This window comes from Caretta caretta, chromosome 6, assembly GCF_965140235.1.
Source record: "Caretta caretta isolate rCarCar2 chromosome 6, rCarCar1.hap1, whole genome shotgun sequence".
Lineage (NCBI taxonomy): Eukaryota > Metazoa > Chordata > Testudines > Cheloniidae > Caretta > Caretta caretta.
Window position 1 is genome coordinate 44665732 of NC_134211.1, and position 19093 is coordinate 44684824.

The 19093-nt window shown below is 40.3% G+C and overlaps 1 protein-coding gene across 14 annotated transcripts in view; it reads right to left on the reverse strand.

The window, feature by feature from the left end:
* GAS2 (growth arrest specific 2) overlaps window positions 1-19093 on the reverse strand; it is a 156704-nt gene that overhangs the window by 81214 nt on the left and 56397 nt on the right. Inside the window, exon 6 of one of the 14 annotated variants that reach the window (XM_075129461.1) lies at window positions 11529-11620. The exons of the other annotated variants lie outside the window; for them this stretch is intronic. Coding sequence (XP_074985562.1) covers window positions 11529-11620 — 92 coding nt within the window. The remainder of the gene's footprint in view (window positions 1-11528; window positions 11621-19093) is intronic. 14 annotated transcript variants of the gene reach the window in all.

Consider the following 19093-nt stretch of genomic DNA (forward strand, 5'->3'; position numbering starts at 1 on the left):
CCACAAAGTACAGGGAATATATGAAGCCATTTTTAATGCTAAAAAAGGGGGTTATAGCTGGCTAGGCACTTCCGCAAAAAGTTCTGTTATGTTCTGAATTACCTACAATATCAAAAAGGGAAGAAAGAGGTATTGTTAAATACTGCAGTATTTACCCACAGATGTATACATCTATGATAGTTATTCAGCTAGTAAGGGATATGAATTCACACTCAAAGGAAACAACTAAAAAAACTCATTCCAAACCATTTCACTGTCTCAGCTTCGTATCTTCTTTCATTCTGCCCCTATATTTGGAACAGGCTCTCATTTCTTGTTCTGCAAGTACCACCTTCCTCCTTCTCAAACCCCTTAAAATACACTTTCTAGCCTAATATTTTGTCTGAATTAGTGCGTTATAGGCACGAAACACAAAAGCAGAGTTTTGCCATTGACTCATTGTGGCCAGGAGTTCTCCCCTTGTCCTTCATGAATTGGTGAAGTGTGAAATACACTTAAGGTTCAATTCTGAAAACACTTACTACCAAGTGTCATGGGTCCTGTCACAGAAGTAAGCCATGTGCCTAGCAGCGTGTGCAGGACAGGCCCCTTACTGTACTCCGTAAACAGGAAGGAATAATAAACTCCCTATGTGTGAATAATAAACAACACAAGTTAAAACCAGGCAACATTTATGCAGTTGCTATACTCCCATTCCCAAATGGTCTTCCTAAACCACCTTAGTCCCCATCCACAGCTCACAAAAATGTTGCCCCCAGTGCATTCCAATTGAGAGCTGGAAGAAAAAAAAATATGATTCCAACTGCTGTATATTGGTACTGACCCTGAATTTGGCAGTTACATCTACAAGTGTAAGTGAGTATGAATTAAACACTGTCTAAATGATCAGAGAACAATCAGTGGGGTAAACAATCCTCTCTATCAAGCTGCACCCAGGTTCTTTTTTATTTGTTATTGTGCAGAGCACTTTCAAGAGGCACTAAACAGACTAACACCGCAAGAAACTATTAACTTTGACATAAAATTAAAGAGCTAGAACTAGCCATCATAACATCTCACATCACAAAAAGTGAAAGCCTCAATTAAAAAAAAAGTTAAAACCTGGGGCAGCTGTAGGTTAAGACCAATGGCCACTGGGAAAATCTTAAAAATGTAAGGCTGGAAGGGACCATGAGAGGTCATCTAGTTTAGTTCCTCAATGTTGAGGCAGGATCAAGTAAACTTACCTAGACCACCCCTGACAGGTGTTTGTCTAGTCTGTTCTTAAAAACTTCCGGTAATGGGGATTCCACAACCTCCTTTGGTAATCTATTCCAGTAACCAAGTATCAATTATAAACTTGCTATAATTAACAAGTTTTTCCTAGTATCTAACCTAAATCTCCCTTGTTATACATATAAGCCAATTAATTCTTGTCCTACTTATAGTGGACATGGAGAATAATTGACAGCATCCTCTTTGAAAAGTCCTTCTCTCAATCTTTTTTTTTTTCTCAAGACTAAATTTGACCAGTTTTTTAAAACCTTTTATCACTTTTGTTGCTCTCTTGTGAACTCTCCCCATTTGTCTACATCTTTCTTAAAGTGTGGCACCCAAAACTGCACACAGCACTCCACCTGAAGCCTCACCAGCGCAGAGTAGAGAAGAACAATACTTCCCACATCTTACATATGACACTCCTGCTAATACACCCCAGAATTATATTTGCTTTTCCACAGCTGCATCACATTGCTGGCTCATGTTCAATTTGTGATCTACTGTAACCTCCAGATCCTTTACTGAAGTACTGCGATCTAGCCATTTATTCCCCATTTTGTAGTTGTGCATTTGATTTTTTCCTTCCTAAATGTAGCCTTCTGCACTTCTCTTTACTGAATTTCATCTTGTTGACTTCAGATCATTTCTCCAATTTGTCAAGGTCTTTTTGAATTCTAATCCTGTTCTCCAAAGTGCGAGCAACCTCTCCCTGCTTGGTGTCATCTAACATTTTATAAACATATCCTCCATTTCATTATCCAAGTCATTAATGAAAATATTGACAAGCACTGGACTCAGGACAGACCCCTGCAGGACCCCACTAGATACATCTCCCCCAGTTTAACAGTGAACCATTGATAACTATTGTTTGAGGATGTTTTTCAACCAGTTGTACATCCATCTTATAGTAATTTCATCTAGACTACATTTCCCTAGTTTGTTTATGAGAATGTCCTGTGGGACTGGGTCAAAAGTCTTACTAAAATCAAGATATATTATGTCTATATCTTCTCCCTACCTCCATCCAAGAGCCCAGAAACCCTGACAAAGAAGGAAATTAGGTTGGTTTGGAATGATTTGTTCTTGGAAAATCTGATCTGGCTAGTTATCACACTATTAACCTCTAGGTGCTTACAAATTCATTGTTTGATAACTTGTTCCAGTACCTTTCCAGAAATTGAAGTTAAGATGTCTGGTCTAATTCCCCAAGTCCTCCTTTTCCCCCTTTCAAAGCTTGCAATCATGAGACCATTGATAAAATCACTGAACAAAAAATGGGACTAGGAAGAGTGCCCAGAACAATAGAAAAATGGCATTTTTTGTCAAAATACCAAAGAAAGGCAACCTAAGCAACTGTACTGACTGGTGAGGTGTTACAGTCTTTTCAATGATAGGCAAAGTCCTTTGCAGTATCATCTTAAGCAGAATAAGGGAAGAGGTTGAGACAAAGATAAGGAAGAGCAAGATGAATTTCAACCCAGAAGATCATGAGAAGATCACCACATTTCCACCCTAAAAATAATAATTGAAGAGAGCATTGATTGGCAAAAACCACTCATCATAAACTTCATAGACTAAGAGAGCATTTGACATCCTCCATTATGATTCACTCTGGAACATGCTGAAATGTTATGGTATGCCAACAAAAATAATTAACATCATCAAGTCTTCATATCAAGGTGCAGCGTGTATAGTTAAAGTAAATAGACATTTGAGTGAATGGTTTGACCTGGACTCTGGTGTCAAAGAAGGATGCATTCTCTCAACTCTCCTCTTTGGCATGGCCATTGCCTTTCATTATGAGAAAAAGTGCAGATGGATACAACGCAGGCATTGCATGTTTCAACAGAAGTACACTAGAAGGTTTAGATTTTGCTGATGACATAGCTCTTCCAAGTGACAGCTCAATCAACTACAAACAAACTTGGAAAGACTGTTCAGAATTACTAAAGAGATGGGGTTAATGATCAGCTATGAAAAAAAAAATCTAATGACAACCCAAGTGTAAGAGGCCAGCTGGCCTTTAAGGTAAACCAGACACAGCCTTGCCTGTGACCTACCAGCTAGCCCCTGTGAGGATTTGTGGGATCTGAACCCGGGCCTGGGGGTGCTTCCACACCATCACCGGGCAGTGCTGGCAGAGCCACAGTAAACACACCTTACATCCTGGGAGACCAGTCACTCCAGGAAGTGCTGCCCATGGAAGAGATGCCCAGCATTCCCTTCCGTGGCCTCTGTTTGGCCTAGACATAATTTTAAGCCTGGAGGGAGTACTAAGAAGTTGTCTGTGCAACAAGGCAGATCCCTAACCTGCTGCTAAGACAGATGTCACCTTGTTCCTGGTCCCTGTCTTCTGGCCCTGCCCTCTGGTTCCTAGCTATTGACTCCATCTTGACCCTTGGCTACAGCCTCTGATTACCTCTGGCCTGACCATTGGCTCTGGTCCTGGATATTGACTCCAGCTTGGCTCTTGGCTCCAGACCTTGGCTACAAACTCTGGCTCGAACCTCAGGCCTGACCACCCATGGTGCTACCCACTGAACCTGACCATCCATGTCCCAGTTCTTGACAGCCCCAAGCTGATGGTGATATGGCAGGTTAATGATAATTAGTGACCCCAGCTGTGAAAGGGTCAGGAAAAGCCTATATTCACAGAGTGGAGAACTCAGAAAAGAGAGACAAGGAGAGAGGAGCCAGGAGAGTTCCCTCTCTTTGGGAAGGGCCTGGTGAAGTCAGTCTGGAGGAGACGCACAGGAAGCAGGTTAAGCTCCCATGAGGAAAGTCCTGAGATAGGACCTTGAAGGAGTAGGGAGATCCCTGAGGAAGCTGCCTCAGTCCTGGGGCTGGGAGGCATTGGGGGGAAACTGGCTAGGAGGAAGTAGCATAGGTGACCAGAAGCAGAGAATCACAGTGCAGCCCAAGAGGGCAGAGAATTATCATATGGATATCTTTTTGGACTTTCAGCAGGATCTTTAGTTACCCCAGAAAGGGGATGAACTTAAGAAGTGAACAGATCTTCTGGCCAGGTCACAGAAAGACTCAGAGAGAGACAGGTCAGCACAGGGCTAAAAAGGTGGTAAAAAGGCGGTGCAAGAGACAAGTGCCCCTACAACATAGTGACCTTACTCCACGGGACACTACAGCTGGTATGTGTACTACTTTACAGCCAACAACTCCCAATGCAAGCGTTATGTTAGAAGGCAAAGTAGTACAAGAGATGAGTCAATTCACATACCTTGGCAGTAATGTACAAATCATTGGGGATATCCGGAAGGAAATAATGACATGAACTGGCAAGGTGGCAGCTGCATTCACCAGCTTAGACAAAATTTGGTCATTGAAAATCTACAACTTAAAGACTAACCTATGAATCGTCAACATTCATGTTATTTCTGCCTTAATATATGCATGTGAAAACTGGAAAACTACCAAAAAGTACAGACAGGTGTCTAAATGCCTTTGGAAGCAACTGCCTCAGGAAAATACTGGGTATTAAATTGAATGAATTTATAATGAATGCCGAGAGTCATCCAAGAATTCAACAACCCTGTTTTTCTAAAGTTATCTGGAAAAGAAGATGGAAATATCTGGGCCATGTGTGATGAATAAAGTCAGAGTGTCTGCCAAGGCAAGCGTGCCATTGGGCAGCTGCTGAAACAGGCAGAAGTGGCCAAACGAAAGAATCCTTCTGTTGAACAGGACTTAGAGAGGGGAAACTTATGGGACTGACTTTCAAGAGGACATGCAATGTACGGCCCAGGAAAACCAGAAATGGCGGTGCCTTGTTCATGCCCTTAGCTATGTTGGATGGTTCAAGGAGGATTCAGATTATTTTCACTGTGGTCATGCTGACAGGCCCAAAGCAATATCGAGGTCCATTTGTGCTTAGTACAGTACAAACATGGTAAGAGACAGTCCCTATCCCAGTAGGATTACTATCTACATAAAAGAGAGACAAAAGTATTTGCATCAAAATTGGATAAGTGAGAACTGAGGCATAGAGAGATTAAGTGACTTGTTCAAGATCATTATGGGAGCCTGTGGTAGAGCCAGGGCCCGAATCTAGATCTCCTTAGTCCAACTCTTGTACCTTAACCCCAAGACCAATCTTTCTGTGGACAAAAGTATCCTAGTTTCTGTGGCACTCCAGTAGACAAACTGAAAGTTGTGTACCAGATCCATGCATTTATTTTGGTATTAAATATAATTTATTTTATACTCCCCTTACATTTCAGTTTCAATGTCTATGGATTTTTGTAAGGACAATGCATAACTGCATCATAGAAGCTTTTATAGAGGGAAGCTGGGGATTTATCATTTGGGTAGGGGATAGCTGAGACTTTTGGAATGTGGTAAGGTGGTAGACAGTTTGGGATTCTGGAGTAAGCTACATTAGCACGATGTTTCTGCTAAAATGATAATCAATGAAACAATGTCAATATTTACATTGCAATCTTTAGGTTTCATAATTAATAAATCATAGAAGAGAATGGGGAAGTTCTCATAATTATTGTTTCAAGCTGTCTGTAGAATCAGGAAGACAACACTGGTGTATCCTTGATTCATACTTTCAAGGATTTTTTTTCACAATCATAAAGCTAGAAAATTGTTGCGTCATTCCCCTCCTCCCCGCAACAGTTTAGATTCTGGACCAAAACCACTACAACCTGCCACTCCATGCTCACTCTGTCTTTGCCTCATCCTGAGAGAGCAGTGCACACTCTTCTAGCTAAACATCTGTAAGAGTTAAATGAAAATTGTGCAATAGTGCAGCCTTCTTTACCCCTTTTATTACAAACAGAAAATGTACGTGGCACATGGACACGGCGCAGTCATGTTAGAGACCTGAATCTGATTCCCAGCACTTTCAGAGGTAACTTTATGCACCTTCCCTGTTACTTTCTTCTCCTCAAACTCCTTGTACATGTTTGAGGTCTTGTTAAAAATGATGTTCATGAAATGCACAGAATTATTAACACCAGTTAGTTCATGGTCTTCTGGCTCCTATTACTATCCCTGCATGAATATTTGATGGGGGAAAGTTGGAGGATCAGTTTCGTCTATGTTCCACTAAGAGGCTAAGCTTTGCAATATCAGCTTCAGAATGATGCATGGGGCTGGGCAGGACCTGTGAACATAAGCAATGAACTCAGGACATTCAGTTAAGAAAGAAACAATTGTTGAACTAGTTTTACTGGTATGCACAAGTGCTAATTTATAATACGTGGAAAATCATCTAAATCGAAGAGGATTTTCACAGGGATAGCAAAAAACACTTCGATGACCCCATGATCAGCCCTGTCAAATCTCAAGTTCCTTCTTTAAAGGATGGAGGACTAGGTTCTCTTAAAACTGAAAATTAGTCAGAAAAATTTTGAACATTAACAAAACTTCCTATTCATCACTAGCCTCATTCTCAAAAAATGATAGAGCTATTTTTCCTCAATCTTTCAAAAAATGTTCAAGCTACCAAGCATGGAAAATTTCTGTAGGGGACAGGGCCATAGGGAGTCTTGTCTAGCAGTCACAGATTGGCTGAGGTCTGCCCACCAGGGATTGGAGTCACCAGGCCAGAGTTGGAGGAATCGCAAGGCCAGGTCCCATTAACAAGAATCTGGGTCAGAGTCAGGCCAGGGTCAGGTAGTACCAGGTTAGAATCAAGAGGCAGGAATCAGGGTCAGAGTCAGGCTGGAGTTAGAGACAAGAACAGAGGCAATACTGGGTTAGAATCAAGAGGCAAGAATTGGAGTCGAAGTTGGGCTGGAGTCAAAGGCAAAGTTTGGCATTGCAGCAGACCAAGGTCTGTGTAGTTGCTCAGATAACTTCCTGGGCCAACCCTTGGGGTTAAGTACAGACACTTGACCAATCAGAGGGTGGCAGGGTACTGTCACTCTGGGTCTCATGGGTGGTACTTCCTGTAGCAACTACTCTCCACAGAGCTCCCTGGCCCTATGGTTCCTTACACTTTCAGCCTGAATAATCAAAGGTATCAGCAACTAAAAAGAGGCCTATAAAGGGAAATGTTAGCAACCTTATCATAGCTGTTGCTACCACTTCCCGAATGACATGGTGCTGCTCCCAAAGTACTAACATTTTGCACAGATTTATGGAACTGAAGGCAGATGACCTGCCATTGGCTGGTTGAGTAACAAATTCCTAGATGTAGTTATCATGACATGGTGTTTATCATCATTTTAAAATAAAGTCTCTTCTCCTTCTTCTCATTCCTTCTCTTCCCAGTTTTCTCTCAATGATCAATCTCATTCCCTGTGATTCTTTTAAATGTAGTGGTGCCGGTGAGGGAGGAGGTTCTTTCCCTTCCTGCAAGATTAGTTCCAAATGGGGCTTTTCCTAACATGAGCCAAATGTCAAGAATAGAGACCAAGATAGTGATCTAGGAAGGAAGTTCTCTCTTCCTTTAGACTATTTTTTGCAGTTGCTTTATCTGATTTATTTTCAGATTTCCAGATGTTTAACAAAGATACAGCTTTTATTTGACACCAAAAATGCTCATATAGGATTTCATGCAGTACTGAAGTTTAGTTTGATTCTCCGAAGCCCTTGTACATTTATTTTAAACAAAAGTTGCATCTTTGTCTTTTTGATAAAGCCTTTGATTTTCTGTAACTTTTCTGATTAGAAATCACAAGAAAGCTGCTGGAGGTTTGGGAATTCTAAAAAAAGCTTCCATGAGTTGAAAAAAATATTGGAATGTTAACCTATAAATCCAAATTTCCAATCCAGCCTTAAATCAGTCTGAAATTATGAAAAAAAGCTTTCTTGTGTCCATCCATTTGATCAAAGAGCTGTGAATTAACATGTGCAAAGAAAAATACATGCAAATGTAAAAATGGGAATTAGATGTACAATTGTCCAACAGATACACAGTTTGGAAGCCATTCTTGAAAATTTTGTTCATAATGCATGATTTCTTCTGCCTTATGTTCTCCACTTGCACCTTTGTCTTCCACACACCTCTCTATTTATGAATCTCTGCCTAGTGTTGTATGATTCACAGTGTTTGGGTATAAGAACCAAATCTTGTACTTCTTACTAAGTTATTGCTCAGCCCAAACTGGAGTCCATGGGAGTTTAAACTAAATAAGGACTGCAAGGTTTAGCTCAAAGCAATTGTTTGCTCTTGATGATAAATTTAACATGAATGTAAAAAACAAAATCATATGATGCACTTAAGTCCAGATTCTGCAATTATATCCAATAGTGTGTGTGAGAAGCCCCATATCAAGTGTTCTATTATAGGATATACAAGTTATTTTAAAGTACTTAAGAAAAGATGTTATAGTAACCTGTTACCAAGCATTTAGTAGAAATGGGGACACAAAAAATTTCTAGCAATAAGTTAAATATGAATCTGTCTATCTATCTTAGCTAATACTAACTCATCTATCCCCATAATATTGATACAGCTTTAATGATAAATCATTTAGAAATCTAACAGGTAATACTAAAACTGGCAAGAACATGCCATGCATAAATGCAAGAGACATAATTGTCAGCTAATGAAAGCACATGACCGGAAATCCAAAGATCTGGGTTCTGCTGCTCACTCTGACACAGTCTTGCAGGCTGACTTCAAACCAGTCACTTGGGGTGATATTTTCAAAAGCATATTCAGGAGTTAACCAGTAAGCTCCCATTGACTTTTCCAATGCAGGCTAAAAATCAACTCCCACCGATTTTAGGAGCTTGATAAGCTTTGGGTACCTAACTTCTTAAGCTGCTTTTGAAAATCCTACATTTAATATCCGTGCCTCAGTGTCCCCATCTGTAAAATGGGAATGATCATATCAACTCACACAAGTGTTGTGAGGATTAAATCGACGGGCCCAGATTCTGAGCTACCCTGCAAGGCCATGCAGAGGCAGAGGGGTGAACAAGAAACTCCTTATTCCCTTCCATGGCTGCATTGAGCCCATGACTGCAGCACGGCTGGTGCACTATGACATTCTGCTCCATTCCCAATTGAGACAGCAAACTAGGCTTTCTCCCTGTGCAAGAAGCAGCAGGATGCTTTTCAGAGGCCCAATGTTTCCGTACTCCCACTAGGATTGTGTGGCTCTACATGGCCCCTGACTCAGTGCTGTTGTTTTAAAGCCATGACTTAGCCTTCTGTGTTTATAAAGTGCTTTGGGATCCTTGACTGGAAGGTGCTATATGGTTGCAAACCATCACACTTCCAGAATAGTGTGGTAGTATGCATAACTCTACATCACCATACAGTCCTCAGCAGACAGACAATGCTTCCATTGGGCTCAGTGGGAGAGTTGCTTGTCTGAGGCCTGCAGAATCAGGCCCTTAGTGCATCTGCTATAAACTTGGTAGCAGTCCAGTTAGAGTGTCTGTAAGTGAGTTTAACACATTATTGACAATGCTGAAAAAGGTGTAAGGAATTATCTGACAAACGGCTTTACAGCCTTGTGAAAATAATTCCATCCAGATGGATTAACTCTTGTAAATGGTTTTGCAAGGTTATCTTTTTTTCCCTACACCATGTCAGCATATCTTCATTCAAAACAATTCAGAGAAAGCTGCATATGTAATTATTACCTCTCCTAGTCATTATGCATTCTAACATTTTGTGTGTTTTTCATGACAGCCGCTACACATTGAGCAGAGGTTTTCATTGAGTTGCCCTCACTGTGTCAGTTTTCCCCTGAGTACTTACATTAATTTAGAACCCAGTAAAGTCAATGTGTAGTTCCAATTATTCCTTCCAGTGGTCACTAGATTGTCTTCCTGATTTCATTTCTTACATGTGGCTAGCCATATTTTATGCTCCTTTCTGCTGGCTTCATTAGGGCTGGATTCCCATTTTCTGAAGGATACCTGTTTGGCTCACATAACCTATTGAATATTGTCACTTAGCCATACTGGTTTATTTCTTGCAAATCTGCTTTTTTCTTTAGGCATATGCATGCCTTCTGTGGCTGTCAAATAGTATGCTTAAGCAACTTCAATATAGAGTCTAAGGATTTTAATCACCACATTTGGGCATTTTTGATTAGCGTCTGCATATTAAAAATCCCTAAAATTTGCCACCCTTCTGGGGGTTTTATATGATTCCTCCCTTGATAATGTTGAATTTAATTATTTTGTTACCATCACTACCTAGTGGCTCAATTTTAGTTACTTCTTGAACCAACCCCTGTGTGTTACTTAGGACAATTGAGAATAGCCTCTCCTTTTGTATGCTCTAGGACTAGGTGTTTTAATAAATAATTCTTTAATAAATTGAGAAACTACTTCCCTAAGTCTTGTCCCAATGTAACATTTGATTGGTTTGTATATTGATTTCACCCATTATGGCTACATTATTAGCTTTAGTTGCTTCTGACCTCCCTCAGTATTGGGCATTCAATATCCTTTTCCTATTCAGGCAGCCAGAATTATAAACTTGCTCATATCTGCCTTGGGATTTTGTCATCATACACATTCTGATGTATGGTCCTCTCCACTCTGAAATATTATCTCATTAGATTCTGTGGAAACCTTTATGGATAATGCTACTCCCCCATGTCTATGTCTTAATATGCCCTTCATGTATCAATTCTAGACACGGATTGCAGTACCCCACCGATTTTTGCCATTCCACCCCTGAGATGCCTGATTCTGATATGGAAATATTTAATGCTTCTCCAATGCCCCACATAACCCTGGTGCCCACCAACACTGTCCTAATCCCTTAGCAATGTGCAGCTTTGGCTTCTGAAGGTAAAGTACAAATTTTCTTAATATAAATAATTACTGGCCAAACCTCAAAGTCATGACTCAGTCCTGACTCCCATTGATTTCAGTGAAACATAAGAAGATGTACCAAATCCTGAGCAGCTAGTCAGCATCCCAGATTCCCTAACATTCTGATGCAGTAGTACTATATTTTGCTAAGCAATGTCATCTCAAGAAGTTCTGAACGTTTGGTTGTATTTGGCTAATTAGGATATAAATGGTCTTCCTGGTAGAATAGTTGATTTAGTTCCACCTAGTATTTTCAATATCACAAATCCAAGAGCCCAACCTTTTCATTATGAATATATGTGTGCACCAGTGACCAAATTAACCCCTGTAGTCACACCCTACACATTATTGTAATAATCTTTGTACAAAATAAGCCTTGTGATGTATCGTTTGAAAACGAATCATTCATTGGTCAATAATGTCATGGTGAAGTGTATATAGCAACATTATATGTAAAATTATGAACCCCCCCCCCCAATAATGTTATAATGTTAAAGGCACATGTTCAAACTCACCTAGCCCTCATTAGGTAGAAGTGGTCAACCAGGCCTGTCTTTAATAAGAGATGTGTGTTTACCTCCATTTGAATATAAGCTGTAAACAGAGTCTTCAAATAGTGAGAGGGGGAAGAAAGAAGACAAAGAAAATTTGCATTTCAGCATATACAGGTGAAAAGAAACAGCATGAAGCCTCCCTCCTCCACCAGACTCCATGTGTCCTTATTCTCAGCCAAAAAGAACTTTAACTAGGGATTACTCTCATGAAAATGCTTTTCAAAGGGTGACTGAAATATAAAAATGAGGGTCAAAAGCACCCCAAGCTCTCTTTCCCTATCCAGCTGTCTTTTTTCACCTAAGAAGGCAAGACAGCCAACCACTGGGACCAGATCCTGGCCTGAGAGAATGGTCAGCAAAATTACTGGAAATGTGATAAGAAACTTCACCTTGAGCCAAGTCTAGTTTGTGAAGTTTAGAAAGCATTTTATCTTCATTTTTCTTGTAACTGTTTCTGACTTTAATGCAACATTTCTTGTGTTCACTTAAAATCTCTTCCTTTGTTCTTTGTGAACAAACTTGTTTTATTCTCTAATCAGAACTAATCCAGTGTTGTGAACTGCGTGAGTAACTCCATTTAACGTGCCAAACTGTTGAATCTTGATCCCTTTAGAGGGGTGACAGACCTAGTATATCTGGACTGTCCAGGAGAGGGCTGGACACTTCAGAACATATGTTTTTTGGGAAAAATCTGAGACTGGCAGTGTGTTGGGGTTACCCTACATGTAGTAACTAAGGCTGTTGGAAGCCAGAGTGTGGCTGATGTTTGTTAACAAGCTGCTGGGGTCAGAGCTGCTGGACTAGAGCTGTGGCTATACAAAGACACTCTGAGTGTGGCCTGCATGCTGTTTGGCTTTGTATGAGGAACCCAGGTTAGGAACCACAGCAGCAAAGCATTGTGAGACACCTCAGCTTGCAGGGCAGGTGGTGACACAGCCCCTCACTGGTCTGGACTGCACCCCAGAATGCCATAGCATCCCCCCATCTATAGTCATTGACAGACCTTCTAAAGCTCATGGTGTGCTAGCCACCCTTCATTCCAGCTAAACAGAAGAAGTTATAGAGCAAGATAGCTAGAGACACCTCAAGCGGTGGCTTGCATTATGAGGCCACATGAAAGGCCAAATCAGCAGCTAAGCCATGTGGACTGAGAAATTTCCCTGCAGACTGATTGCAAAGGAAGGAGCTGTGGCATTGATTGGTTATAGCTGTGTGTACAAGATGGGTGTGGTAATATCTTTTACTGGACCAACTTAAGCTGGAGAGAGAGACAAGCTTCTGAGGTTACACAGAGCTCTTCCTCGGGTCACAGCTCTCTGAAGCTTGAAAGCTTGTCTCTCTCACCACCAGAATTTGGTCCAAAAGAAAATATCCCCTCACCCGCCTTCTCTCACTAATATCCTCCGACCAACATGGCTACAAGAACACTACATGCATGCAACAGGCAGAAAGTAGCCAGAAGGCAAAATAAAATCAGCAGACAGTGAGAGAAGTGTTGTGAGCATGGCCCTAGGAGGGAACAGAGGAAGAACTCCTTGGGGCACAGGACCATCTGGAAAGGGAGGCTTGGACGGAAAGTACCTCCTGTGTATGTCTTTACTTTGTTCAGGGAAACAGGCATTGTGTACATTTTTTAAAATAAACAGGCTTGCCAAAAAAAGACCTGATTCATCTCATGTAATCAATTTCTCCTCCCAAAGGAAACAACCTAACTCGGGCCCAGGACCCATACAATTACATATAGTACCTACAATTTGAGAATCTCAAAGCACTTTACAAACATTAATGAATTAAGCCTTAAAACAATCATCCAGAATACATTTTATTCCTAATTCACATGTGGGAAGAGGAAGCATAGACATGTTAAGTGTTTTGCCCAAGATCAAATAGCAAGTCGACAGCAGAGCTCGAAACTAACTTGGGTCTCCAGCCTTCCAGTCGTGTGCTTTAGTCATAAGAACATCCTTCCCCATTTGCACACAGACACACAGTGCCCTTTAATACATATTTTTTTAAAAGGAGAACAGAGATTTTGAATTTTATAAGTTTTCATCACTATATGGGCTCTACAAGTGACAACTGCTTAGCTTCTCTGAGCTGTCAAAGAGGCACTCTTTAACATGAGATATATTCTCATGGGAGAATTTATTTAGGGCAAAATACTCTTCTCCAATTCTCAATGTACACCTCCCATCTTCACTGTAAAGCTCAACATGGATACTCTGCAGTCCCTGGGCCAGGTCCTCAGCTGTTGCAAATCAGCATAGCTCCACTGAAATCAATGTAGCTACATCAATTTACACCTGCTGAGGATCTGATTCATTGTATATATTTTCCATTGCCACAAATGGAAGCTTTGGACTTGGAACAAGAGCAAAAAGTACTATAGACATCTGCAATGTGATTAAGGGATGGACAGTGTGGACCAAAGGAGAGACACATCCTGAAAATACAGACTCTGAACAATGATTGCAAACGTAATCACTATCTTTGGGTCAAATTCTGAACACAATCTCAATGGGAGCTGCATATGTCTGCATCCAAATGCTAAATTTGTTCCTCTATTAATACAGTAGCTGAATTTCATTGCATATGTAGTCTAATCCTATAGAGTCATTTTAACTTAGCTCCCATTAGACAAAGAAGACACATTGGAAAGCTGTCTCCAGTTCCCTCACCACATGTAAAAATCCTAAAATCCATCTAAATCCACTATGAAGCTCAGGCCTACCTCCATTACTGGCCCAAATCAAAGCCCAAGATGCAGACTCTCCCAATTGGGGCCAGGGAGGGAGGGGGCAGGAGGGAAGAGATTTGGATTCAGACCCATGATTCAGGCTTATATATAAAAAAAATAATATTTGAAGACAAGCTGAGCTAAGACACCCCTTCTGAGAAGTCATAAAAAAACCAAGAATGAGTCTGTATGAACCTCTGGAGACTGAAAAATATGTCTACTGAATGTTTTATTTGCTTTTATTTGCCACACAACCATTATGACCTTAATGGAATTCAGTGATAATTCAGCATAAATATACATCCAGCTTTAAGTACTGTGGGCAGAATATTATGTTTTGTATATTAAAATACTGATAACTATTAACACATTTTATTTGAGCTTACTTTAAAATCTTACAAGTTACTTAAATCATTCCTAGAAAATGTGCGCTCAGTGCATACCACACATGCCTTGATGCTTTAAATTTGTTTGTACAGCTGTGAAATTCTCAAATTAACTATCTGTCAGGAAAAGTAAAATATTGCCTGGAGATTTAGGAGATGAAATCTAAGCCAGTGGGAGAAAATTACAAAATGGCATCCTGCAACATGAATCACTTTTATGGAATTGCATTTGTTGTAATAAGAAGTTTCTGGGCAGCAAGTCATTACCTGCAACATGGGTAGTTTCAGACATTTACTACTGTACAAGTCTCTGGCATTTATTAATTTCACTATCTCTGTATCTGCCAGTTTACTAAACCTGCAGGATTATGACTCATTTGATATTGCAAACAGCACACATTATGCTTCTGAAAGAAAAATGCAGCCTCTCTTGCAGAATGCATTCTACACTGACTGCGCTCCAGGGTCTCCAGCAGTCCATGTGCAGACAAAGTTCCCATTAATGGCAGGAGGAGTTTTAACTGATTCAGCAGTGTAGGATCAGACCTCTAATCAATATGTACCATGAACAGAATTTTCAAAAGTCCCTACAGGCCAAATTTTCAAAGATATTTAGGTGCATAAAGACATACAAAGGCACTAAGTAGGATTTTAAGGAGCACATAGGTACCTAATTAAAAATGGGTGCTTTCAAAAATCCCAGTTATTGCCTTTCTGAATCTTTATGTGACTAAATACCTTGGAAAATCTGGCCCTGAATAATTGATCAGCCTAAATCTATGGGGCTAAGGAATTAGCCCCCTAAATAATATATACATTTTTGAAAATTCGACCTCGTATGCATAAGGGGCATGAAACTGTATTTGACCTCAGAGAATTTATTTCAAATTTGTCCCTCATGGAAGCAGCATTTTGCTGTGCTTGCCTGCGGAAGTATCAGAGAATTCAGCCCCAGAAACCAGGGATCCCTCAAGACCCATGCAGAGCCTATGCTTTCATGCTGGCTTTGGCTCCCCACTTCCCTTTCCAGTTTCTTGTTCACCCAGGAAATTTCCAGCCCACTGCTTCTTCTGGAAGTATCCTAATATCACAGGGATGCCTCTACATCACAGAGGGGGAAGCAATTTAATTAATGCTATCAGGGTCCTCTAGGTGTGGAGAGAGGATAATGCTGTAGAAACAGCTCTGCCTTTGGTTCACTCCCTCCTAATTCTTGCACTCCCCCACTCCAAAGACCAATTCCTGTGTGGGGATCCTAAGCAGTTGAGGAAAAGGGAGGGGAACAATCCCATCAAAGCCATACTCCCCAAACTGCCCAATCCTCCTGGATTTTTTTACTCTCCTATAACTAAAAGGGCCAGACTGTGATACTACCTTGCAGTAGGAGTAGTTCCATTGGATCAGTGGTACTGCTTATCTAAAGCATTACTCAGGCTCCATGCAATTCCAATGAACAAATGAACAATAACTTCCTTCAGTGATTCAGTGTGTGCATTATCCATTTTAATGCATTCCTAGATGTGTTACTGGACATGACATCTAAGGCAGACAACTACAAGACTTTTAGAAGGGCCCAGGGATTAGCAATGTACACCTGAGGTAACAGGATGTATGTTTTTCCTTAAACTTGTAAAAATGAATTAAACCCAAAGTATTTTATGGAGCCTGAATTGCCAGTTGAGAAGCAGCTCAAACAGAAGGGAGAGCTCCACGTTTGGAGGTAGTTTAAATTCCCTCTGGTCTTTAGGATTATGGCAGTACCTTGTGGGATTTTCCCATTATCTGTCTCCCTGGTCTCACCCTACACTGTCTGCCTCCCCCACACTCAACTTTGGCCTGGCTGCTGCCTCCAAGCCAGTTATTCTGGCTGCCATTCCTTTTATATCAGTCAGCTTCTATTTTTTTTTTAAAAAAGGATCTAAGTGCTTTCTCTATTTTAATAGAAGCTGGAGTGTCTAATAGAGCCAGCTGCCAAAAATGTCATCTTCGAAGGGGCTGCTGGGTAAAAGTCTGTTATGTTTCTTTATTCCTATGCACTGAGTAACAACCTAATGACTCCAGAATACCACATATATTATTAACATGGTATACAGTAATGATTCCAGAGAGTATTGTAGAATTCTTACTATGCTAAATTTCATACACAATGATTCTCATATAAATTTCCTTGGCACCAAGAGTCAAACTTTCCAGTTATGAAGTCTACTGCCTAGGACTGCTACCTTAGGGAATTACAATATGAAAGGATAAACAGACCCCTAATAGTTTGTAATGACACACAGCCATTACACTGTCATTTCTTTGAATTCTTATTATTCCAAATATGAAATATACATTGAGAAATAGCTTTGGACTGAGATTTTTCTATGTTATTTCAATTGATTATACCAGACTGACAAAGAAAATGACCTATAAATCTGAATAATTACAGTATATCAGATTGCCAAAATTCTAATTGTCCTATTCTTTACCTGCTGCCATACTTACTCCAAAGAGTGAGTTCAGTGAACTTTGGCTCTTTTAGGGCCAGATTCTCACCTGTTGTTAGTGTAAGCCCAGAATGTCACAAGATCTGAGGAGGTGGCCCTTGCTAACATCATCTCTCTCTCCAAGCAAATCAGATAACAAAGGTATGTGATAATGTGATGATACAAAAAACCAAAGTGCAGGTATCCAGCAGAATTGCATTGCTTGAGGTGTTGATTTCATAAAATATTTGTTAAATTGTAACTACTGGCTAATCCATCTTGATTCAAAAACCTGTCTCACCCACCTATCAAATTCCTCAATAGTCTATATAGAAAGTAGGAGGGGGGAGGAGAAAGTAAACATAGAATCATAGAAATGTAGGGCAAGAATGGACCTCAAGAGGTCATCTAGTCCATCCCTTCTGAAAGTGTATGCCAACTGTGCAAATGACTGACTTTCTGGCTCACCAAGAGACAGCAGAACTCTATAAAGGAGAGCTACCAATGGTAGTTCTATATCAACATTTTAGGTGGACCACCATAACTTGCATTAAACTTTCTTCTTTAATACGATAAATAAACAAACTGTGGTAAATAGAGGGGGTCACAGAATAGGAAAAACTTCCACAAAGTGTCTTTTTTGTCAAAAAATTCAAATTTTCAATTTTTTTGATCCCCCTAGCAATTAATAATTGATAAAACTTAAGTAAAACTCATAGCTGCCAAATTTTGCACAGCCCCAGGTATGACATTTTATGCAAACTATATGATAAACTAACTGCGTCTAGATTAGAAGACTTTAAGGCCAGAACAGACCACTCCAATCATCCAATGTGATCTCTTGCACAGCACAGACCATAGAATTATGGTTTCTTCATCAAGCCCATAAGTAGTGGTTGAGCGAGGGCATAACTTTGTATTACAAAGAAATCCAATCCTGATTTAAAGAGTTCAAGTGATGGAAAATCTACCAAATCCTAAAGTATGTAGTTCCAAAGGTTAGTTACATCCACTATAAAAAATGTGCACCTTATTTCGAGTCTGAATTTGTCTAGCTTCAGCTTCCAGCCATTGGATCTTGTTATGCCTTTGCTAGACTAAAGAGTTGTCTACTATCAGAAATCTTTTCCGTATATCAGTACTTATAAACTGAACTCTTAACCTTCTCTTCATTAAATTCTTTAGCCTCTCATTGTAAAGCATATTTTCAAGATCTCAGATCATTCCTATAGCACTTTTCTGAACCCTTGCCTATTTGTCAACATCCTTTTCAAAGTGTTGACAACAGAACTGGTGATAATATTCCAGTAATGGTCTTACCAATGCCATATATAGAGGAAATAGCACCTCCCCACTCCTACTTGATATTCCATTGGTTATATACACACAACCCTAGTATTTGCTCTTTTAGCCGCCACATCACATGGAAAACTCATGATTAATTTATCTATCATGACCCCTAAGTCCTTTTCTGAGTCACTGCTTTCCAAAATACAGTCCTACATTCTTAGTTCCTAGACAAATGGCTTTGCATTTAGCTGTAATAATGAATGTTTGTTCAAGAGATGAGATCTAGATTGCTCTGTAGTCCGGACCTGTCATCATTTATCACTGCACCAATTTCTTTGACTTGTGTTTGTGAGTTTTGCATATGTACAAACATCTGCATATGACCATAAACTGTAACTTATGGTCAACACACCCTGCCTCAGTCAGTGGCAAGTGAAGGACAGGAACTGCAGAAAATCTGGCAGCTTGTGGCTAGTGTAAGTGGGAGTGACTCTGAGGAGCTGCTAGGATAGATGGCAGGTAAGTGCCAGACAGAGTCTGAGATGGATGGGTGCCGAACAAACTAAGGGTGCTGGAGGGAGTCTGGGATTGCTGAAGAGGAGGAAGCAGGGAAAACTGGGATTCTCAGAGAGGACTGGGTATCCA